The 26,173-nt window shown below is 44.7% G+C and overlaps 1 protein-coding gene across 1 annotated transcript in view; it reads right to left on the reverse strand.

Annotated features, from left to right (window-relative positions):
- Positions 1 to 26,173, reverse strand: part of PTPRQ (protein tyrosine phosphatase receptor type Q) — a 677,639-nt gene that overhangs the window by 232,252 nt on the left and 419,214 nt on the right. Inside the window, exon 28 of the mRNA XM_077265498.1 lies at positions 24,071 to 24,239. Within this exon, the coding sequence (XP_077121613.1) occupies positions 24,071 to 24,239 (169 nt within the window). The remainder of the gene's footprint in view (positions 1 to 24,070; positions 24,240 to 26,173) is intronic.

Below are 26,173 nucleotides of genomic sequence, written 5' to 3' on the forward strand. Positions count from 1 at the left end.
GTATAGGATGCTATATAGGTTTGCAAGTACTATTAGAAATTTTTCATTATTTTTCTGGCTGCTTATTGATATCATTAACCCCTTAGTGACAGAGCCAATTTTGTACTTAATGACCAAGCCAATTTTTACTATTCTGATCACTGTCACTTTATGAGGTTACAGCTCTGGAACGCTTCAACGGATCCCAAGACTGTTCTAAGACTTTTTTTTGTGACATATTGTACTTCCTGTTAGTGGTAAAATTTATTTGATATATCTTGCGTTTATTTATGAAAAAACAGGGAAATTTGGCCAAAATTTTGAACATTTTGCAATTTTCAAACTTTTAATTTTTATGCCCTTAAATCAAAGAGTCATATCGCTAAAAATACTTAATAAATAACATTTACTACATGTTTACTTTACATCAGCACAATTTTGGAAACATCATTTTTTTCAGGATGTTATAAGGGTTAAAAGTTGACCAGCGATTTCTCATTTTTCCAACAAAATTTGCAAAACCATTTTTTAGGGACCACTTCACATTTGAAGTGAGTTTGGGAGGTCAAACAGAAAATAACCAAAAGTGACACCATTCTAAAAACTTCACCCCTCAAGGGGCGCAAAATTACATTCAAGAAGTTTATTAACCCTTCAGGTGCTTCACGAGAACTAAAGCAATGTGGAAGGAAAAAATGAACTTTTTTTTCACAAAAAAATTTACGGTACTTTGGAACCAAACTTTTTTATTTTCACAAGGGTATCAGGAGAAATTTGGCCACAAAATGTATTGTGCAATTTCTTCTGAGTGTGCCGATACCCCATATGTGGGGGAAATCCACTGTTTGGGCGCATGGCAGGGCTCAGAATGGCGGGAGCACCGTTTGACTTTTTGTACGCAAAATTGTCTGGAATCAATGGCAGGTGCCATGTCACGTTTGGAGACCCCCTGACATACCTAAACAGTGGAATCCCCCCAATTCTAACTCCAACCCTAACACAACACTAACCCCAACCCTAACCCCAACACTCCCCTAACCCTAATCCAATCCTAACCTTAACCCTAATCACGACTTTAACCCCAACACCCTAACCCCAACCCAACCCTAACCTCAACACAACCCTATATCAACACAACCCTAACCCAACACAACCCTAACCCAACACAACCCTAAACCCAACCCTAACCCTAGCTCTAACCCTTGCCCCAACCCTAGCCTAACCCTAACCCTAGTCCAATCCTAACTCTAGCCCCAATGCTAACCTTAGCCCAGCCCTAACCCTAGGCCAACCCTAACCTTAGCCCCAACCCTAACCCTAGCCCAACCCTAACCCTAGCTCTAACTCTAACCCCAACCCTAGTCCAACCCTAAACCTAGCTGTAACCCCAACTCTAACCCTAACTCTAGCCCCAACCCTAACCCTAGTCCAAACCCTAACCCTAGCTCTAACCTCAACCCTAATCCTAGCCCCAACCCTATCCCGAATGGAAAATGAAAATAAATACTTTATTTTATTTTATTTTTACTTTAACGGGGTGATAAAGGGGAGTTTGATTTACTATTTTTTCGATCACTGTGATAGTGTCTATCACAGTGATTAAAATGAACCAATAGGAGAAATCTCCTATTGTTGATAGGTGCGCATGTGCCCACCATTTTCTTCCTGAAAGAAGATGCCGAGGGACAGGGGACATCACCGGGGGATGCAGGAGGTGCCAGAGGTACCGGTGGGGGGCTCGGGGGACCTCAGTTCTTTCTCCTCTGATGTGCTAGACCATATCAGAGGAGAGAGAAATAAATAAGAATTCAGACTTTATTTTGCGATTGCTGTTATTCTGTGAATAGCGGTGATTGCAACACTGGGGATGGTAAAAACCGACCCAACCACTCTATTCACTCTATCCATTATTCATCCCTGTGGCTGGTACTGGACACTAGGTTATACTTATTATTTGTGCACTCTGTTAAATTTATGTTGTAGCATGGATCACCCTTTACCCCTTATGCGATGCTGTATTATTTCCCTTTATATTTAGATACCTAGATGATTTACACACTTTTTTGAGTCTCATGTTTCCTAGTGTACCAGCCCGTTAATATAAGAGAGAACCAAGCAAGAAAAACTGAATATGTGATCAAAGCAATACGGGCCAAGAAAAAATGAAAATAAAATACCTTTATTTAACAAAGTGGTAAAGGGTAGCACCGCATACAAGAGGTGTCCGCACCACAAAAGAAAAAAAGAATATATACATATACAATAAAACAATGTTAAAAATCAACCCCAATGTAACAATTATGAGAAGTTTAAATATTTAGTATATACCGTACTATGCATCACACTGTGCACAGCAATCAATATATATCATTAGTCATTATAGTGTGCACAGGGTTTTATCAATAAGTGTGAGATGTATATCTGTTAAGGTTTATATGGTCTTATATGTTATATCTGTGCACCACACTAAGCATGGAGAACTGAAAGAGGACAATAGAACTGTATGAGGACTTGGGAACCAAATTTTTGAACAATATCAACAGGGTTGCAAATCCATCTCCAGAGATCTTGATTTTCCTTTGCCCATGCTGTGTAACATAATCAAGAAGACGAGAAGACACAAAAGAGCAGAGTGAGGTCAAAAATACTCTGTTGTAAAAAAATCACAGTAATCAGCAAGTGCTAGTCAAAAGATGTAAAGAAAACAGGGTATTTAGTTGATACGTTTTTTTGCAAAAAAATGTATACTAAGCTGCTCCACCAAATCGTCAAGGTATACCCTTATAGAGCAGTCCTAACTAATATATAGAATCCCTATCTGATGTATTTAAAACCTGATCATCTGTATAATACCTGTATAAGCAGGGTTCAGAGAAGGACTATCCATGTGGACATGCAGGATGGAGCAGTTAAATGCAAATGACCCACAGAGGAGTTGTGGACTCCCCAGTCTTGTAGAAACAAGAGAACAATTATAGAACCAGAAACACATGGGCCACTTGCACATTGAACAAGTCTGTAGGAACCTGTTCACACCACCAGAAAACTTGAAGACACAAAAGAGCACAGTGAGGTCAAAAATACTCTGTTGGTGGTGTGAACAGGTTCCTACAGACTTGTTCAATGTGCAAGTGGCCCATGTGTTTCTGGTTCTAAAATCAAGAAGACGTTTACAACCCATGGCACTGTAGTTAATCTCCCTGGACATCCATAGTAAAGAACAATTGATGAAAAGTTGAAAAGCAGAATAGTCTGGATGGTGGATAAGCAACCCCAAACAAGTTCCAAAAATATGTAAGCCTTCCTGCAGGCTCAGGGTGCATCAGTGTCAGTGTGAACTATCCATTGACATTTGAATTAAATGAAATGCTATGAAGACCCATTAGGACTCCACTGCTGATACAGAGACACAAAAAAGCTAGATGGCTGTTTTCTAAAATGTAGATAAGTAAACCAAAATCCTTCTGGAAGATCATCTTGTGGACAGATGAGACCAAAAATGGCTATTAGACCTACCGGTAATTCGGTTTCCAGGAGTCCATCCTGACAGCACCTTGGAGGACGTCCTCCTCCTCCTTGCAGGGACAGGAAAAACACACGAGAGGTTAAAAGGTCCCACTCCACCCCATTTCCTTCAGTGTTTTGACAAGTACCACACCATGGATAGATGCAATATAAATTCTTTATTAACCAAATCATATTACAGCATATGAAATAGTATACACAGGGGGGAAGTAATGGTGCTGTCAGGATGGACTCCTGGAAACCGAATTACCGGTAGGTCTCATACCCATTTTCCAGGACGTCCCCCTGACAGCACCCTGGAGAATACCAAAGAAAACTCCCTTAGGGTGGGATTACTGCTTGGAGAACTTTTCTCCCAAATGACGTCGGCTGACCTGCTAACACGTCAAGCTTATAATGTTTACAGAATGTATTTACCCTGGCCCAGGTCGCGGCCTTGCATATCTGTTCTAAGGAAGCTCCTGCTCATTCAGCCCATGATGCTGAAATGGCCCTAGTAGAATGAGCTTTTATCCCTACTGGACAGTCTACCCATTCTGATGAATAGGCTTTAGAAGTTACAGTTGTGATCCATCTAGCTATAGATGTTTTAGAAGCTTTTTTTTACCCCCAAATAGGATAAATAGGTTAGGGTCCCTCCTACAGGGACTAGTGGCCTCTAGATAGTCTATTACTGCTCGTCTAACATCCAGGGAGTGTAAAGACTGCTCCTTTGCATTTGAGGAATTTTCGCAAAAGGAGGGTGAAATTATTTCTTGGTTATGATTTTGTACTGATGCTATCTTGGGGATAAAAGATGGGTCTAGTTTTAGAATTATGTGGTCATCGCTAATCTGTAGATATGGGTCTCTAATAGATAGAGCCATGAATCTCCCCCACTCTTTTAGCTGTCGTAATGGCTACTAGGAAAGCTGTTTTCCATATTTTCATCAAGGGCATAAGGTTTTTTACAAAGAGCCCTGAGGACCAGGTTTAAGTCCCAGGGGGAGTTAACTGCCTAATAGTGGGGTGCAATCTCTGGATGGCTTTAACAAATCTAATTGCCCATGGGTGAGAGGCCAAAGGGTAGTCCAAGTAAGTGCTGAGGGCCGAAATCTGTACCTTAAGGGTACTAGGCCTAAGACCCATCTTGAACCCTGCCTGAAGAAAATCCAGGACTCTAGGGACATCAGGGATCTCTGCTATGATGGCGGACCTGCCACTCTCCATACAGAATTTTTTCCAGATCTTGTAGTAGATCGCCGAAGTTACTAGTTTCCTACTAGCTTGTATAGTGGAAATGACTTGATCCGATAAACCCCAGGCTTTCAAAATGTCCCTTTCAGGATCCATGCTGAAAGGTGCAGCCTTTCCGGATTCTGATGTAAGACAAGACCCTGATGGATGATGTCCATCCACAGAGGAAGTTTGATTGGGTTTTCTATAGGGATCCCAGCAACGGGAACCAGCTTCTCTTCGGCCAGAATGGAAAAATCAACAGAACTCTTGCCTAGTCTTCCTGGATTTTTCTGAGCACCACCGGAATGAGTGCCAACGGGGGAAAAGTGTAGGAGAGTGGTTCATCCCATGTCTGACTTAGGGCGTCGACTGCTTGTGGCATGTCTGAAGGATTCAGAGAATAGAATCTGGACACCTTTGAATTTTTTCTTGTGGCAAACAAATCTGTTCTGGGAGTTCCCCACTGGTGGTACAATAACTGGAAAACTTCTTGGTTTAGTTCCCACTCTGTCGAACAGACCTTACTCCTGCTCAGGTAGTCGGCCAAGATATTTTGTGACCCTTCCAAGTGCACCGCTGTTATTGAAATGACCGTATTTTCTGCCCAGACAAATATCTTTTGTGCTAGATCTTGTAGTGCTCTGTGTTTGGGACCTCCCTGGTGTCTCAGGAATGACACTGCTGTCATGTTGTCCATTAAAATCTTCACATGCTTGTTTTTTAACCGTGAACGGTTCCTTCTTAAGGTCTCCCAAACTGCATAAAGTTTCCTGAAGTTTGATGACTTGTAGCTGATGTCTTCGGGCCACCTGCCCTGAAAGAAATTTCCCTCTAGGCGCGCTCCCCATACCCACTGACTGGCATCCGTGGCGATTACCACACAAGGGGACGGAATCCATGAGACACCTGTCCTTAGGTTGCTGAGTTGGGTCCACCACAGTAATGATCTTCTCACTCCTATTGATAGTCGCATTGGCCTGTGTAGAGACATCTGGTGGCGATCCCATACTGAGATTACTTGTCTTTGTAATGGTCTTGATTGGGCGTGAGCCCATCTGACAAAGGTGATACATGATGTCATTATTCCTAGGACCTTCATGGCTCATCTTATGGTAACTCGATGCTTCAGGAACTCTGTGATCCTTCTTCTTACTGACTCCTGTTTTTCTCTTTGTAGAAAGGATTGCCTGCAGGTAGAATCCAGAAGCACTCCAAGGAATACCTTTCGAAACTTGGGTTTTAGATGTGATTTCTTCCGATTTACCACCCAACCAAGGTGTTCTGTCACTGCAATGGTTCGATCTCTGTGTAGGAGTAAGGTCTCTGCAGATCGGGCCACCAGGAAAAAATCATCCAAATAAGGTATTATTGTAACTCCCTTGCTTCTTAGGTAGGCAACTACCTCTGCGACCAATTTTGTAAATATTCTGGGAGCCGAGGCCAAGCCGAACGGGAGGCATTGAAACTGGTGGTGGCAGGTATGGTCCGGTAAACTTACTGAGAATTTCAGAAGCTCCTGAGAAGTCGGATGGATCGGAACCGGATAATAAGCACTCTTCAGGTCGAGAGTGCACATCACTGAATTTTTGCCTATAAGGTGGATGGTTGACCATATTGATTCCATCCTGAACCGCTTGTATCTGACCCATAGGTTTAATGGTTTTAGGTTTATGATTGTGCATGTTTCCTCTGACGGTTTTGGGACTGAGAATAGGGATGAGTAGTGACCTCTGCCTATTTCTGATGAGGGAACCCGAACTATGACTTTGGAGATGACTAGCTCCTGAAGGTCCGCAAACATTGAGGAATCGGCTGCAACAGTGGTCGATGTGAAATATCTTTGGGGCGGGGGAGAGATTCTATTCTGTAGCCTCTGATATTATATTTAAGACATATTCGTTTTTGGTGATCTGTCTCCAGTTGTTCACAAAAAGACTGAGCCTGCCCCCTATACCTATGGCGTCATTGCCTTCTAGATCTAGAAGCTAGATCCAAAAAGGAAATTTTTCCCCTTCTGCTCTGAGTATAGGAACTCCTATAGGATCATCTGTTGGATCTCCATTGCTCTCTATAATCTGGTTGTTTGCAAGGGGGCAGCCTTTTCCGAAAAGGCTGGAATTTTTTGGGTTTATCCTCGGGAAACCCTTTTTTACTGTCAGACGCAAACTCTAAGATGTCATCCAAAGCCTGCCCAAATACCCTAGACCCTGAGAAGGATATGGCACATAATTTATTTTTGGAGGCATTATCTGCCGATCAGGATGTAAGCCAAATAGCTCTACGGGTTGCGTTAGAAAAAGAGCTGTTCCTGGCAGTGAATCTCACTGATTCGGCCGAAGTATCAGCCAGGAAGGCTGTGGCGGAATTTATAATAGGTAGAGAAGAAATTATTTCAGCCCACGTGGTCTTATTAACTAAATGTTCTTCAAATTGCCCCATCCACAAGAACATGGATCTGGCCACAGAAGTGGCCTCTATATTAGTCTTTATCAGGGCCACTGATGCTTCCCAAGCTCGGCGTAGAATAATATCCGCCTTATGGTCCATGGCATCTCTGAGGCTCAAAAGGAATGGATGTCTTCTTTGTTACTTTGGCTACATCGACCTTAGGGATTTCTTCCCACGGTTTGATGTCATCTGGGTCAAATGGTAGGCATCCCTTAAACTCCCAGGACATCACTAGTCTACGCTCTGCTTCCTTCCATTCTTGTAATATCATGAGACAGATATGTTCGCCTACAGGGAACACTGTCTGCCTCTGAGATGTAAGACATCCAAACATTACATCCTGCCTGGACTGTGGACGCGGAACCTCCTTCATCTGCATGGTATTTCTCACTGCCTGTACCAGATCATCCGTATCCTACACTGGAAATAGATACTTTCTGCCCTGGTCCTGATCCTCTAGTAGAAGTTCACCCTCTTCTTGGTCTGAGCCCTTAAAGTCTGATTCCTCATCTGAGGATAGACCAAAATCTATCTGCTCTGGATCCCATCTAGGTCTCTTACGGCTTGGGCCTGGACTGGAAGGGCGCTGCTGTGATATAGTAGCCAAGGAAGCTTGTACTTCCTCGCGGATTAAACCCCTCATTTCGGACTGGAGGGCTGGTTGTTCCTCCTGTACGACCTTTGAAATGCAGGAGCTGCAGAGGGTTCTTTTGTAGGCATCTGGCAGTTTTACATGGCATATGGAGCAACGGTTACATTTTGTCAAGGACTTGCCTGGCTTTTTTGCCATTGGTAGAGGTGCCTGTGGAATATGCTTATCCTAGATGACAAGAATAGGGATATTCAGGACTAGGCTGAGTGTCTAAGCGTGTGTCCAGGTGTATCTGCGCTATGCGCACTTACCCCTGCATCCTCACTCCTGTCATCCATATCCTTCGTTTTGGGCATCAGCAACACTGCCTGTACCAGGATGCACTCTTCCTCTGTGTTGTCTGTCGCTCCGATGTCACGGGAGACCTAGGCAGGAATGAGGTGATAACCCGGGTCCCTGCGATTTTCCTCAGACTAGGGGAACCCTGACTGACCCTCTACCTGAAGTTTACACTGAAGGTGTGCATGTCCAGGGCTCCAGCCTCTCCCTATCTCCTGTATTAACCCTAGGCTGAGAATACCACCCTCCACCCAGTGAAGTGTTAATAAACCAATACCCACAATAAGCACAGACAAGGATGACAGAAAATATACACCACACCGCAGTCAAACAGGAATACACTATAAATGCTCAGGGCAAAATAAACACAAATATAGGAAGGAGTAAATAAGACAAAGGGAAATATACTCCACCAGATACGATACTCCAACCACTAGCTCACCACACAAGACCGAGATAACCAACCTCTAGACTGAAGCTATAATCGGCGACGCCCAATGTTCAGGAGAACTGCTTAAAGGCAGTGGGCATGGCCCAGCTTCCAATCCGATCACCAGGTAAATTAACCCTGGACCAGCTAGACAAAATCTAGCTGACGCCAATGAGCGCATAGTGGACAAAAGCGGAATTACCGCTGTCTGTCGGATGACCTGGTCTGAACAGCGTCCGACATGACAGTACCCCGCCTTCTACGAGGGACCCCAGGGCCCTCAAGACTTATAGGACCGAGCTTGTCCGGACGGCGGCGGTGAAACAATCTGTCCAGTCGGTCCGCATGTATATCCGAGGCAAGTACCCAAGACCTCTCTTCTGGCCCATAACCACACCAGTGCACCAGGTACTGTAACATGCAGCGCACCACACGAGAGTCAACCACCCTGGAGACTTCAAACACCAAACTGCCATTCACCAAGACTGGAGGAGGCATCGCCGCAGCGTCCACAGAACCCACCACCTTTTTCAATAACGATCTGTGGAACACGTTGTGAATCTTATAAACCGTAGGGAGCTCCAACCGGTAGACAACTGGATTAACGATAGCGGCGACCCTAAATTGACCAATAAACCTAGGACCCCATTTAAGGGATGGAATTTTAAGTCTTAAGTTTTTTGTGGACAACCACACCCAGTCACCCACACTTAGGTCCGGACCTGGCACACGTCTACTGTCAGCCACACATCTGTACTTAGCACCCACGCTCAAAAGACGCTGTTTTACTTTCCTCCCGACAGAGGACAGTTTTGGTGGTACTTCCTCCTGAACCTCGTCAACCTCAGCCTCAACAACTGTCGTGAACGCCGAGACCATTACACCTTTAGGGAGGACGGGAACCGGTTCTTCCTGAGGTTCTTGCCCCAGAAAACACCTGGACAAAGCATCCGCCTTAGAGTCCTTAGACCCAAGTCGGGGCACTTCTAAAAAAACCCTCTCAGAAAACATATCAGCGAAATCCAGCAGAGACTCAGGAATACTAGAAGTCCCAGTGGAAACACACGTGGCCAGGCAATTCTCCAGGCAGTATCCGCTCCACTGGATGATATCCTGGGTTTTCCAGTCAATCACCGGGTTGTGCATAGCCAACCATGGAAAACCCAGAACCACTTGTGCAGGCAGATTACTGAGCACCCTACATGTAACTTGCTCCGAATGTAGGACCCCAATGTGGAGTTTAACCTCAGCAACAAACTCAGTAATCTCCCCCTGTGAGAGAGGAGCGGCATTGATGGTGACCACCTGGATAGGCTGAGGCAGCTTTTCCAACCTGAAACCAGCTGTGCGCGCAAACTCCTCATCAATAAGATTAGAGGCAGAACCACTATCCACAAACACAGTGATTGGCAGCTCTCTGCCAGCGACCATAACTTTGGCTGGGAGCCTGCATTTAGAGACCACAATGGAGGGTTGACATAAGTTCAGACTGGCCACCTCCACACCCTCTGAGCTTAAACGTTTTTCCGCTGTTGCGCTTTTCATAGATAGCAGAGAACAAGTATTGACATAATGACCAGTTTTACCACAGCAAAAACAGGCTCTCTGCTTCCTGACCAAAGGAGCACGATGCTTCATAAGAGACACCCCTGCAATCTGCATGGGCTCCGTGGGCTCACCTGCAGCAACCTCACGTGAACCCACGCTCTCTCCCATAAGCAGCGTCTCTTGCACCCCCTGACGCAGACGGCGATCAATGCGGATAACAAGACTCATAGCAGATTCTAGAGAGGCAGGAGTCTCGTACCTTAGAAGGGCTTTTTTAACCTTCCCTGAAACCCCATGAAGAAACTGACTACGCAGCGCAGGATCATTCCATTGAGTATCAACCGCCCATCGGCGAAATTCAGAGCAGTATTCCTCTGCCATACGCCCCCCTGGCGGATATTGCGAATTTTAGTTTCTGCTAAACCCATTCTGTCAGGATCTTCATAAATAAGACCAAGAGCAGAAAAAAAACTCTCCACTGAGTTATATGCAGCAGAATCAGAAGGTAAAGAAAACGCCCATGCTTGAGGATCACCGTTCAGTAATGACAACACCAGGCCCACATGTAGCGCCCCCACTGCCGCAGGGCCGAGGGGTACCCGGTACCGGGCCTCTGAGTTTCTGCTCTGGGGTTGTCACGGTGGCTAGACCCGGTCTGTGACCCTGCTGAGGGGCGTACAGTAATAGATGTGGATGGTGGTGGTGGTGCGGTGCAGTAAATAACGAGGACACCAGGTTGCAGTCTCTTTACCTCTTTACTGAAGATCTCTGGGTGCTCAGTCCGGAATACGGTTCACCAGGCTGCGCAAGTCCGGCCGGTCCAATGGCACCTCCAGAGTTCTCCTTGCAGGTGGAAATCTGTGCCTTCCTGCTAGCGCTATGTGTTGTGCTCCTTCCCTGCTGTGCTTACAGAAAGTCCCCACAACTGTTGTGTCTGTTTCTTAAGTTCCCTCACAACTCGATTAGATGATGTTCTGCTAATCTTCCGTCCCTCCCTGATGTTACGGTTAGGACGGCACCCGTATGACGGGTAGGCTCGGAGCTCTTCCGGGACCCTAGAGTCGCCCCTCTCCACAAGTTGCCCCCTATGTCTTCGTAGGTGATTTAGGTGAGACAGCCCGCCTATGACTGACTGTCCTGCCATTGGTTTGAAGTATTGCTTGAAGCTAGATGTATGAATACTTCCTCGGCGTTCCGGCTGCCGGTTGTGCGCCTCAGTAGGATGTTGCCTCGGTCTCACAGCACGACTCCTACTGGTATTCTCCTTTTTGCTTTGATCTCGTTTCTCACTCAGCACAATCCATCTCGTTTCTAATCCTTCCTTGGGCACCGCCGCTATGCTGAGCAGGCACGGTCCCGTGACGTTCTCTCAAGTTGCCAGACCTCTGTCAGGATCCCACCCCCGACAGGGGCCCTACCGAATCTTCCCCCACGACACCCTCTGCCACAAGGTGTTGCCTGGTTCCAACCCAGTCAGCTTTCTGTTCTAACTTCCTGCCTGACCCCCAGTTTTACCAGTATGTGAGGAGTGGCCTAATGAATAGAACCCTTAGCTCCCCCTGGAGGCCCGACTGTGAAATGTATTGGTGTCTGTGATACCTGGTCAGATGAACTCCTTCAGTGCCATTAGACGTACCATAGCTCCCCTTAGTGGCGGAGCCACAGTACTGCAACGACCAGGACTCTGGGGCGCTGCACTCCCCCCCGGTTAAATCCAGTACTCCTGGACTGGGAAGAAAACAACAATACAGGTTAGCAAAAAGACATACAATTTTGAAAATGCAATAACAATAAGTAAGCTTGAACAGAGCTTCCCTTTATGGGAGGTGAGGACACTTGAACATTACAGACATGGTTAAACATTATAAATTACAGGCTATAAATAACTCCTGTTACCCAACCGGGTATTCTACTCAGTGCAAACTTTTGAATAACAAGTTGACATTGCCTTTAAGGACGTATACTCCCTATCCACTAAAGACTTACTTATAAAACATTATGAAACTGACTTCTTCTTTAAGGGCGTACAGACTAAACCCACTAAAGAATTATTCTGAACTCTTTCTCTTTCATTCTCCTTCGTTAAATCTGCAGGACCGCCTGTCCTAACTGCTCCAGGCCTACTGCCTCTCCTTTCTTTACAGGACCGCCCCTTTCAGCCCGGGCCTACTGCCTTTTCAACTACTATACACAGTATAGAACATAACATTTACTTTCGGTTTGAAATCACTGAGCCATCCCCATATGGCTCCAAAGAGGACTCGCTGACTAACCCCGTACGGGTTCACTTTTCTGTCCTCATTCTTCTATCAACATTATCAAACATTTCTTACAATCAACTAATTGGATACATATAACTTTCACATGTAAGCATCATCATCACTTTCCTTTTTATCAAAACATTATTGCTATCTATCTATCGTAAAGCAATACCATTCTTTAAGTGCAACAAGTAAACATCCCCTTTAAGAGGGGATCCAGTCTGTAAGAGGTAGCACATCTTCTCAAGCTACCAGTCCATACTCAGCAAAGGCTCCGGTGTGGTATCTTCACAAAGAGTCCTTCTTTAAGTAAAACCAGTAGGGAGCACCCTTAATAAGGTGCAAACTATTTACAAGCAGTTTGTATCATGCACTGTTCATGATCGCGGCAGTTCTTGATAACAAAGAAGAAAATAGAAAATAACTAAAAAGCAGTAGGGATCCCGGGTCAACAAAGGGATCCCTTTAAGAGTTAACCCTAGACGGGTTTAGCAGCAAAAAGCAGTGAAACAAACAATTTAAGGAACTATGTACATATTCAGAGTTTTAAGATCTTACTCTTGTGGTGCAGAAGGTGGTTTCCTTCCGGGCCTCACCAGACCAACGGGTCGCGCTGCCGATCCAAGGAGCGGTTCCTGCCCCAGCAATGACAGGATCCCTCGCCGTGATGCCCTTCTCACTGATGGACCAGCATGCCCCCAAGGTACATGGTGGGTCCGGGTTCCCCGCTGCTCCGCAGGGACAGGTTCCGTTGCCTTTTCAGCAGGAGGTTCATCTTCTGATGTTCCGGCAGCGGCTTGGAGTGCGACGCACCGCTGGACGCCCCGAGCTACCCAGCCAGCCGCACCAGTTTCCCTCCTCCACCTGGTGTAGGTCACAGCGTCACCTGGCTCCAGGTCGCGGGCGAACCTTCCTCCGCAGGACTCCACTTCCTCCCGGTCCACACGGACCTGTAACGGCTCCCCAATCTCCTGTATAACTCCCCTTCCGCGTCGGGAGTTAAAGGAGACCACTACACCCCAGTGTGACGGCGGGATTTCTTCTACGCTGGTCTAGTCAATCTGGGCTGCAGGCTGGGGCCGGCTCCGCCACGCCGTCATCAAGCGCCGCAGGTGTTCGGCCTCCGGCAAGATCCTCATGCCTTGTGTTTGCAGCGTACCTTCAGCCGCGGCCGGGTTGCGAGGAGCCAGGGACACCGGAGATAGACGGACCTCCGTGGGCTGGCCCAGCCGAGCGAGCACGCGGGCGTCAGCCTCCAAGCGGCCTGCTATTTGTCGGGCCTCGGCTGCGGCCACACACTCCTCGGACATCTGCCAGTTAGGTCGACCCATCGGTGGTTCCGTGAGGGCCAGTCCCCGCAACGATGGCGTCTCCGAGGCTGTGTCCGGTGATGCGGTTCCATGCCGAGTCAGGTCATCCCCACGCGGTGCTCCCGGCGTCGCCATCTTTATCTCCTCCCCAGCGTCTTCTTCCCACGGTCTCTTTCGTGGGCGGCCCCGTCTCCATGGTCTCCACCCTCCGAACAGGATCAGGAGACGGACCTCGGCTGTTGATGGACACGTCCTCAGGACACAGAAATATTTAGACTGGGCGGCCATTGTCCTTCGCGCTCTTCAGCTTGTCCACGCCCACTTCACACCCCTCTTCTTCTCCTGCGCTCTCCTCAGCGCTGTAATGGCGGCGGATTTTTGGCGGTAAATGGCGCAGCACAGTCTTTGCAATAAATCACAGTCCAAGCACAATAAATCACAGTTCCAAGGCACACATGACCTGATTCTTCAGGCTTAAGTAGATCCTGTTCGTGACGCCAAGTTGTAGCGCCCCCACTGCCGCAGGGCCAAGGGGTACCCGGTACCGGGCCTCTGAGTTTCTGCTCTGGGGTTGTCACGGTGGCTAGACCCGGTCCGTGACCCTGCTGAGGGGCGTACAGTAATAGATGTGGATGGTGGTGGTGGTGCGGTGCAGTAAATAACGAGGACACCAGGTTGCAGTCTCTTTACCTCTTTACTGAAGATCTCTGGGTCCTCAGTCCGGAATACGGTTCACCAGGCTGCGCAAGTCCGGCCGGTCCAATGGCACCTCCAGAGTTCTCCTTGCAGGTGGAAATCTGTGCCTTCCTGCTAGCGCTATGTGTTGTGGTCCTTCCCTGCTGTGCTTACAGAAAGTCCCCACAACTGTTGTGTCTGTTTCTTAAGTTCCCTCACAACTCGATTAGATGATGTTCTGCTAATCTTCCGTCCCTCCCTGATGTTACGGTTAGGACGGCACCCGTATGACGGGTAGGCTCGGAGCTCTTCCGGGACCCTAGAGTCACCCCTCTCCACAAGTTGCCCCCTATGTCTTCGTAGATGATTTAGGTGAGACAGCCCGCCTATGACTGACTGTCCTGCCGTTGGTTTGAAGTATTGCTTGAAGCTAGATGTATGAATACTTCCTCGGCGTTCCGGCCGCCGGTTGTGCGCCTCAGTAGGATGTTGCCTCAGTCTCACAGCACGACTCCTACTGGTATTCTCCTTGTTGCTTTGATCTCGTTTCTCACTAAGCACAATCTATCTCGCTTCTAATCCTTCCTTGGGCACCGCCGCTATGCTGAGCAGGCAAGGTCCCGTGACGTTCTCTCAAGTTGCCAGACCTCTGTCAGGATCCCACCCCCGACAGGGGCCCTACCGAATCTTCCCCCACAACACCCTCTGCCACAAGGTGTTGCCTGGTTCCAACCCAGTCAGCTTTCTGTTCTAACTTCCTGCCTGACCCCCAGTTTTACCAGTATGTGAGGAGTGGCCTAATGAATAGAACCCTTAGCTCCCCCTGGAGGCCCGACTGTGAAATGTATTGGTGTCTGTGATACCTGGTCAGATGAACTCCTTCAGTGCCATTAGACGTACCATAGCTGCCCTTAGTGGCGGAGCCACAGTACTGCAATGACCAGGACTCTGGGGCGCTGCACACACACTGAGCCTCATTACCCGAGGAGATCGGGCGCATATGGAAATAAAGTTTGCAAGCTTCACGAAAAGAAACAAATTTACTGCGCTCCCCAGTAAACCTCTCAGGCAAAGGAAACTTGGGCTCAGCAACTCTGCCTGTAGATTCAGCTTGCAGTTTAGATACTACTAGACCCTGATGATGAACTGCCCCCTTCAGCTCAGTGACCTGTAGAGACAGCGCCTCCAACTGGCGGGTTATGGAAGTCATGGAATCCATGACAAAAAAAAAGAAAAAGAAACCTTTTTTCCCTTTTTTTTTTTGCTTTTTTAAGGCCGATTATAATGTCACGGGAGACCTAGGCAGGAATGAGGTGATAACCCGGGCCCCTGCAATTTCCCTCAGACTAGGGGAACCCTGACTGACCCTCTACCTGAAGTTTACACTGAAGGTGTGCATGTCCAGGGCTCCAGCCTCTCCCTATCTCCTGTATTAACCCTAGGCTGAGAATACCACCCTCCACCCAGTGAAGTGTTAATAAACCAATACCCACAATAAGCACAGACAAGGATAACAGAAAATATACACCACACCGCAGTCAAACAGGAATACACTATAAATGCTCAGGGCAAAATAAACACAAATATAGGAAGGAGTAAATAAGACAAAGGGAAATATACTCCACCAGATACGATACTCCAACCACTAGCTCACCACACAAGACCGAGTTAACCAAGCTCTAGACTGAAGCTATAATCGGCGACGCCCAATGTTCAGGAGAACTACTTAACGGCAGTGGGCATGGCCCAGCTTCCAATCCGATCACCAGGTAAATTAACCCTGGACCAGCTAGACAAAATCTAGCCGACGCCAATGAGCGCATAGTGGACAAAAGCGGAATTACCGCTGTCTGTCGGACGACCTGGTCTGAACAGCGTCCGACATGACATCCGATGTCAGTGACACTCACCTCCTGACACCCATAGAATCGAGCGCTCAACCTTACCAGAACTGACGCTCGTGTTGTTTCTCTGTCTACTTCCACGTTCCACGATGTGGAACGCAGGCCGGATGCAGGCGCTGCCGTTACCGGAAGTGACGCTTGCCGTTTCTGCTGACCGCCGACCCCTCCGCGTTCCTGTGCAGAACGCATGGTTCCGGGCGCCTCTTCCTCTCTGGACATGGCGCCTGAGCCGAGAGCCTCCCACCGAGCAGCTCTACCCAGGAGCACGTCCGCTCACTGGTCTCTGGGGCAGAGGGACTTCCCACTGGAGAGTTTTGCCCTGGGCCACTTGACAGGAGGAAGGATATTGGACCAGCCGCATGATCCCCCAGAGCCCTCCGGTCAGTCGTCGCTCGCTGCGCTCTCGTGTGTCCCTCCATGCAGGGACAGGAAAAACAATGAAGGAAAGGGGGCAGAGTGGGACCTTTTAACCTTTCGTGTGTTTTTCCTGTCCCTGCAAGGAGGAGGAGGACATCCTCCAGGGTGCTGTCAGGGGGACATCCTGGAAATAGAGCTTTTTTTTAAAGCAGATCATTCTAATGTTTACTGAAAACAGAATGAGGCCTACAAGGAAAAGCACACAGTATCTACAATTAAATATGGTGGAGGTTCAAAAACTTTGTGGGGTTTTGCAGCCTCTGACACTTGACAGTGTGCAAGGCATCATGGAATATGAAGATGATCAAAAAATTGCTGATGGGAGAAGGCATCTTTCAAATACGAAAAACCTGGAGTAGTTTGCAAAAGAAGAGTGGTCCAAGATTCCAGTTGAGAGATGTAAGAAGCTTGTCAATGGTTATGAGAAGCGATTGATTGCAGTTTATTCCAATGTGTGTGCAACCAAGTATTAACCCCTTAGGCTGGGTTCACATTGCGTTATGGCAGTCCGTGAGACGGACTGCGTTACACCGCAGCATAACGCGGTGTAACGCAGTCCGTTAACGCTGCCATTAACCCCTATTATCGGGCGCATTGCCAATGCATGCCATAGTTGGCATGCGCTAGCGATGTGCCGTCATTCATTGATGGACCCTCGGATGCGGGCTGCAGCGTTTCCGGGTCCATCACCGCTAGCGTAGAAAGAGCATCTGCGCTAGCACGATCGCATAACGCAATATTTTTGGGCACTTGCGTTAATGCATGCGTTGAACGGACTGCACTAACGCAATATGAACCTAGCCTTAGTGACAGAGCCAATTTGCAGCATAATGACCAGGCCAATTTTTACAATTCTGACCACTGTCACTTTATGAGGTTATAACTCTGGAATGCTTTAACGGATCCCACTGATTCCGAGAATGTTTTTCGTGAGATAGTGTACTTCTTGTTAGTGGTAAAATTTCTTCGATATGACTTGCGTTAATTTATGAAAAAAAACTGAAATATGGCGAAAATTTTGTAAATTTTGCAATTTTCAAAGTTTTAATTTTTATGCCCTTAAATCAGAGAGATATATCACAAAAAATACTTAATAAATAACATTTCCACATGTCTACTTTACATCAGCACTATTTTGGAAATAACTTTTTTTTGTTAGGAAGTTATAAGGGTTAAAAGTTGACCAGCGATTTCTCATGTTTACAACAAAACTTACAAAACCTTTTTTTTAAGGACCATCTCACATTTAAAGTCAGTTTGAGGGGTGCACATGACAAAAACACCCAAAAGTTACACCATTCTAAAAACTGCACCCCTCAAGGTGCTCAAAACCACATTCAAGAAGTTTATTAACACTTTACGTGCTTCAGGAACTGAAGCAATGTAGAAGGAAAAAATTAACATATCACTTTTTTTTACAAACATTTTAATTCAGAACTAGTGTTGAGCGATACCTTCCGATACTTGAAAGTATCGGTATCGGATAGTATTGGCCGATACCCGAAAAATATCGGATATCGCCGATACCGATACCCGATACCAATACAAGTCAATGGGACACAAGTATCGGAAGCTATCCAGGATGGTTCCCAGGGTCTGAAGGAGAGGAAACTCTCCTTCAGGCCCTGGGATCCATATTCATGTAAAAAATAAAGAATTAAAATAAAAAATATGGATATACTCACCCATCCGGCGGCCCCTGGACCTTACCGATTGTAACCGGCAGCCTCCGTTTCTAAGAATGAGGAGTTTAGGACCCTCGATGACGTCGCGGCTTGTGATTGGTCGAGTGCCGCTCATGTGACCGCTCACGCGATCAATCACAAGCCACGACGTCATCGCAGGTCCTAAACTCCTCCTGATCGCCTGTGTGTAGCAGAAATGCTCACTTGCCATGATCGCCGCCCATGCAGTTAATAGCCCTCTGTGTCCGTACACAAGACTGGTTCATGCAGCATTATGTGAACACCCTACTTATTATATGTATGGCTGGACCATATAATAAAAGCAATTGTTACCATCCACTTTTCGTGTCTCCCCTATTTCCTTATAGATTGCAAGCTTGCAAGCAGGGTCCTGACTCATTTTGGTATCTGCTAATTTATGTGATTATTGTTATTCTGTAATTTATTTTATTGTCTGTACAAGTTCCCTCTAAAATGTTGAAGTGCTGCAGAATATGATGGGGCTATAGATATAAAATAATAATTATTATTATTATTATGTCCAATTTGCCTTCTTTTCATTGTTTTTGCATTGTTCCAGTATCCATGTAGGAAATAAACATGTGTATAACATGTTGCATTCATTTTTTTTGAGAAATACTTCACTTTGAGTCATGACTGTATGTGTATATACAGTTGTGTAAAAATATGTTTGGTCATTCCTGATTTCATATTAATTTGCATGTTTGTCACACTTACAGGTACATCTCACAAAATTAACCCCTTCATGACCGTGGGATTTTTCGTTTTTCCATTTTCGTTTTTCACTCCCCTCCTTCCCAGAGCCATAACTTTTTTATTTTTCCGTCAATTTGGCCATGTGAGGGCTTATTTTTTGCGGGATGAGTTGTACTTTTGAATGACACCATTGGTTTTACCATGACGTGTACTAGAAAATGGGAAAAAAATTCAGGGTGCGGTGAAATTGCAAAAAAAGTGCAATCCCACACTTGTTTTTTGTTTGTTTTTTTTTGCTAGGTTCACTAAATGATAAAACTGACCTGCCATTATGATTCTCCAGGTCAGTACAAGTTCATAGACACCTCACATGTCTAGGTTATGTTTTACCTAACTGGTGAAAAAAAATTCCAAACTTTGCAAAATAATAAATAAATAAAATTGCGCCATTTTCCAATACCCGTAGCGTCTCCATTTTTCGTGATCTGGGGTCGGGTGAGGGCTTATTTTTTGCGTGCCGAGCTTGCGTTTTTAATAATAGCATTTTGGTGCAGATATGTTCTTTTGATCGCCCGTTATTGCATTTTAATGCAATGTCGCGGCGACCAAAAAAACGTAATTCTGGCGTTTCGATTTTTTTTCTTGTTACGCCATTTTGCGATCAGGTTAATGCTTTTTTTTATTGATAGATCGGGCGATTCTGAACGCGGCGATACCAAATATGTGTAGATTTGATATTTTTTTTATTGATTTATTTTGATTGGGGCGAAAGGGGGGTGATTTAAACTTTTATATTTTTATTATTTTTTTCACATTTTTTTAACTTTTTTTTTAACTTTTGCCATGCTTCTATAGCCTCCATGGGAGGCTAGAAGCAGGCACAGCCCAATCGGCTCTGCTACATAACAGCGATCATCAGATCGCTGTTATGTAGCTAAAATGCAGGTGTGCTGTGAGCGCCGACCACAGGGGGGCGCTCACAGCCACCAGCGATCAGTAACCATAGAGGTCTCAAGGACCTCTATGGTTACCTTCCTGACTCATCGCCGACCCCCGATCATGTGACGGGGGTCGGCGATGCACTCATTTCCGGCCACCCGGCCGTATGCGGTAGTTAAATGCCGCTGTCTGCGTTTGACAGCGGCATTTAACTAGTTAATAGCGGCGGGTGATCGCGATTTCACCCGCCGCTATTGCGCGCACATGTCAGCTGTAAAAAACAGCTGACATGTCGCGACTTTGATGTGCGCTCACCGCCGGAGCGCACATCAAAGCAGGGGACCCGACATCGGACGGTATAGTACGTCCGATGTCGGGAAGGGGTTAAAATATAATCGAAAACTTAATTTATTTCAGTTCTTCAGTACAAAAAGTGAAAGTCATATATTATATAGAGTTATTTCAAAGTGATGTATTTCAAGTGTTTATTTCTGTCAATGTTGATGATTATGGCTTACAGCCAATGAAAACGCAAATGTCATTATCTCAGTATATTAGAATACTTTATAACACCAGCTTGAAAAAATGATTTTAAAATCTGAAATGTTGACCTACTGAAATATATATTCAGTAAATGCACTCAATGCTTGGTCGGGGCTCCTTTGGCATCAATTCCTGCATCAATGCGACGTGGCAAGGAGGTGATTAGCCTGAGGCGAAGCTGAGTTGTTTTGGAAGCCCAGGTTGCTTTGATTGCAGGCTTAAGCTTGTTTGCATTGTGGAGTCTGGTGTCTCTAATCTTCCTCTTGACAATACCCCATAGATTCTCTATGAGGTTAAGGTCTGGCGAGTTTGCTGGCCAATCAATCACAGTGATACTGTTGTTCTTAAACCAGGTATTGGTACTTGGTTTAGTGTGGACAGGTGGACAGGTGCCAAGGCCTGCTGGAGAATTAAATCTCCATCTCCAAAAAGCTTGTCGGCAGAGGGAAGCATGAAGTGCTCTAAAATTTCCTGGTGGACAGCTGCACTGACTTTGGTTTTGATAAAACACAGTGGACCTATACCAGAAGATGACATGGCTCCTCAAACCATCACTGATTGTGGAAACTAGACCTCAAGCAGCTTGGATTGTGTGCCTCTCCACTCTTCCTCCAGACTCTGGGACCTTGATTTCCCATTTAATTTAAAGACTCATCTCAGTTTTGCCATAAAACGTCTTGATGATCCCGAAGACTTTTGGGAAAATACTCTGTGGACTGACGAGACAAAATATGAATTTTTTGAAAGGTGTATGTACCATTACATCTGGCGTAGAAGTAACACAGCATTTCAGAAAAGGAACATCATACCAACAGTAAAATATGGTGGTGGTGTTGTGATGGTCTGGGGCTGTTTTGCTGCTTCGGGACCCGGAAGACTTGCTGTGGCAAATAGAATCATGAATTCTTCTGTCTACCAAAAAATCCTGAAGTAGAATACATCTGTACGTGACTGCAAGCTGAAGCGCACTTGAGTTATGCAGCAGGACAATGATCCAAAATACACCAGCAAGTCCACCTCTGAATGGCTTAAGAAAAACAAAATTAAGACTTTGGAATGGCCTACTCAAAGTCTTGACCTTAATCCGATTGAGATGCTGTGGCATGACCTTAAAAAGGCGGTTCATGCCCGGAAACTCTCCAATGTGGCTAAATTGCAACAATTCTGCAAAGATGAGTGGGCCAACGTTCCTCCAGAGCATTGTTAAAGACTCATTGCCAGTTATCGCAAATGCTTGATTGCAGTGGTTGCTGCTAAGAGTGGCCCAATCAATTATTATGTTTTGGGGGTAATCACTTTTACACACAGGGCCTTGTAGGTTTGGATGTTTTTTTCACTAAATAATAAAGACTTTAATTTAAAAACTGCATTTTGTGTTTACATCTGTTACCTTTGTCTAATATTTAAATTTATTTGATGATTTGAAACATTAAAGTGGAACAAACATGCAAAAAAATAGGAAATCAGGAAGGGTGCAAACACTTTTCACACATACGGTATATTTATATATACAAGTATATACTGCATTTTTATATATTTTTTCCTGTTTTTACATTTTGTATTAGCTTTAATTACTATAGCATTGAAGTATATTGTGATATCACTGGTCAGCCATGATGTTCAACCACAGGCTAGGCTTCATAGTTGAGTTCTCATAGTAAGCACAGTAGCTTTCAGAAGGCCCTAAGCTGCCATTGCAACCTATTAAACACCATGCATTCACGATTTGTGGAGTGTGGGGAGTCAGCAGCCATGTTTAAGCCTCTTAAATGTTGTTGTCACGCTTGACCTTTGATATTATCAGTTAAGGGGCTATACTGATGTAGTCAGAGCTAGCTCCAATTGCATCAGTTACTTTTGGGGGCTGGCTATGTAACAGAGTCAGCACCCATGCTGCATGAACTCAACTTCTATGCCCACTTCATACAAAGTTGTGCATTTGCAGATGTACAGATGGAGTTGGGATAGGTGACCTCCAGGGCCCAAACAATCAGCAGAACAAAGAGCTAATGAAGCACCACAATCCCTTCATTGTAGGACTAGGCACATGACAGTCCCAGGGGTCAAACTTACACCAATCATACACTAATGACCTTTTCTCAAGAATTGACCATTAATGTAAAATCTTGGAAAATCAGTTTAGCACTGCGTTGGGAATACCCAATCAGAAGTTTCCATTATTTACTACAAACCAATATTTTAAATGAAAGATGAAAAAGCTTAGCATAGTCGATGGAGTTTTTTCCACCTCTCCATTGTCAACATGGTTCAGTGTGGATTTTAGTTCAAATATCATAATGAGTACATATGTGAAGGCATTCAGTTGCATATGTCATCAACTGCTAATGCAAACCAGTATTAACGAAGATTAGATTCTGACCACTTAATATTTAGTTTTAGGAAGTTTAAGGGCATGTGCACACGTTCAGGATTTTTCACTTTTTTTTGCGTTTTTCACTATAAAAATGCAATAAAACGCATAAGAACGCATACATATGCATCCTATCATTTAGAATGCATTCCGCAATTCTTGTGCACATGATGCGTTTTTTTCCGCGAAAAAAACGCATCGTGGTAAAAAAAGCAGCATGTTCATTAATTTTGCGGATTTTTAGCATTTTTCCTGCTATTTAATTCATTGGTAAAGCTCCGCAAATAAACGCGAAAAAAACAAGCAAAAAAAGCTCAAAAAACGCATAAAAAATGCAAAAAAAAACGCATGCGGATTTCTGGCAGAAATGTCCGGTTTTTGTCAGGAAATTTCTGCAAGAAATCCTGACCGTGTGCACATACCCTTATGTATGTCCTTTATATTTCTGAAGTTAAGCTCCTTGGTTCTAGCACACTTCTTGTCTGGGTGTCTCACTATGTCTCAGTATCTTGTCGGGGTGTCACTCCCATCCATAAGATGTCTACCCATGAAATGGCATGTAACTTGACTCCTCATTCAGTGTCTTCTGCTCCTCCGCTACAGTTTCCTGTGTGCAGTGCCTTACTATGGAGGAAGATAAATGGCATATCTATTCACTTGCTCCTTCATGAGCAGACATCTTTATGGATGGAAGCATTGTCCGTGTTGGAGTAATGGCAACAGCTGCAGGTATTCTGGAGGGACTGTGCTGAGCAGACAGCAGATGGGGCTGTGTGAACTGGTGGAGTTTGGTAATTCAGGCAGTTCCTCTAGACTGTATAGTATGACCTCTCAGAACTTGTTTGTATCACTTCTTTCCTGTATGCTCTATATTGTTGATGAAGAACATACTGGTTGCAGTATGTCCCATTTAAACAGTTTACTTTATCACAATGCCTAAGGGCTGACAATTATGCTGAAAGCTAAACTCTACTAATGTCTGGTCTGAAGAGGCTAGAAGGCTGGCCAAATAAGAGGTTGTGACTTTAGAAATACAGCAAATGGAACAGAAAAGGCTGAAAAAAATATATAGTAGCACATATCATTAACATTTATTGGTTTACATTAGTAAAAAAGGAGCCACCCGTTTTAAGGCCATAAACAATAGGTATGCATCACTATTAACCTACCATCTTCCTCCGTGTTGACATCAATAACCTCACTGGCTTGATCACCATCTCCAAATATAGTACTTGCAGTAATCCAGAATTCATATTGACTGAATTTTGCCAGACCATGGATTGTGGCTGATAAATCATTGCCATCAGATGAAATAGAAAGATCACCTGAAGTGAGGTTCTAAAAAAATATAAATACTTCACTGAAAGAAAATTCATGTTTATAAAAAATATATAAAATAATATGAATATACATTCCTCAACATTGAAATTTCAGTACCAAGAAGGAAAAGTCATAAAATCATGCAAATCGTATTATCAATAGACTAGTTAATGATATGCAAATGATGAAAAAACTGAATCAAAATGATCAAAAACATCTCAAATTATTCAGAATTGAAAATGAGCACCATGAGAAATTCATGCAGTTATGGACCTTGGCATGGAATCAATGAGGTTATTAGCTGTTGTTTGAGAAAGGTTTATGCTGAATGCAAAAGGACATGCAAATAATCATGATCCACTGCTGGCAGCTCCCTTTGGAATTGCTAAATAATGACATCCCAGATGTGCTTCATGAGAGACAAGTTTGGAGACCCAATAAGCCATAGTAGCAGGAGCAACATGTCTTGTTGAAAAATGGCTTCTGGGAAACTTTGGAGAATGGCTATACCACTGATTGCGCCATCACATCAATGTAACACCGAGCTGGTAGTGTATCTGGTATTAAGACTAGAGGAATTTGGCTACCATACATTATACCACTCCACACAATCAGAAATCATTTTCATGACATTGCGCCACAAGCTAGACATCCTGCTACAGTACAGGAATTCCATTGAGAACCTATATAAGACACATGATTCAGTGGAGGGCTCTTCCAAAAAGTACATATAATCCAAAAAGGAGGGAAGCAATTCAGCCCAAATAAAGTTTAAAATGTAACTAATTTTTATTTGTATATTTGTAGATTGTGAGCCCTCGTGGGCAGGGTCCTCTCTCCTCCTGTACCAGTTATGACTTGTATTGTTTAAGAATATTGTACTTGTTTTTATTATGTATACCCCTCCTCACATGTAAAGCGCCATGGAATAAATGGCGCTATAACAATAAATAATAATAATAATAATAATAATAATTATTATTATTGAGAGTTATTAGAAACACAGTTAGAAAAGGATAAAGAGAAGGGCAAAATGGGCAAAGAATCCTGTACATTGACAATCACCACAAATATATGTAGAAAGTAACAAGCAAAAACAATTTTCATAAATACACATTTGTAAAGTTGAAAGTAATCTCATTCTCTACTGATTAATGGTAATGGTAAGCATGGTATGGTACCAGCATAAATGTGCAATGTAATTACTGATTGTATACAACCATGCAAACAGGAGTGAAGGGATATCAAATCTATAACCAGCTATTACAGTAGGATTCCATAGTAAAGTGTCAGTGCATAAATATTGGTATAATGTACCTGTTTATATATAACAATCAATTCCTTTAAGCAGGTATTATCATAGGTAGAGATGGGCGACCCGAGCAATAATGTTCAGCGTCCGTACTCAACACCTACTGCTCAGGCATGGACACATAACAAGGACTTCACCAGGAAGTCCATGTTACTGTTCAGGTTCGGCCCGGGTGTTTGTCATGCTGTCATGTGCATAACAGTAAGGCAAACACTGCTTCTGATCAGCGGTAAAATCAATAGACAGACAGTTCCCACGCTGTCAAATGACAGCATGATCCCCAGCTGTGATCGGAGGTATAAAGTTTACCTCCGGTCACTGGCGTTGGGTGATGGGACTACTGCTCTCATCAGCCTACGCCTGCTGCCGCTTATAACATGAAGAGCAGGAGTAGAGGATGAGAGTACTCATCAGCCGGAGACTGCGCTCTATATAAGTAATTAAAAAAAAAACGGCATGGGTTCCCCCATGTATTTTTGATAACCAGCCAGGCAAAACTGACAGCTGGGGGCTGCAAACTTCAGCTGTCAGTGTTAGCAAGCAATACTATCAGTCTTGCTGTTTTTTGTGGAATCAGGCGTAGGCTGATGGGAGCAATAGTCCCATCAGCCGACACCAGTGACCGAAGGTAAACTTTATT

The sequence above is a fragment of the Ranitomeya variabilis genome, chromosome 5 (genome assembly GCF_051348905.1).
Source record: "Ranitomeya variabilis isolate aRanVar5 chromosome 5, aRanVar5.hap1, whole genome shotgun sequence".
NCBI classification, from domain to species: Eukaryota; Metazoa; Chordata; class Amphibia; order Anura; family Dendrobatidae; genus Ranitomeya; species Ranitomeya variabilis.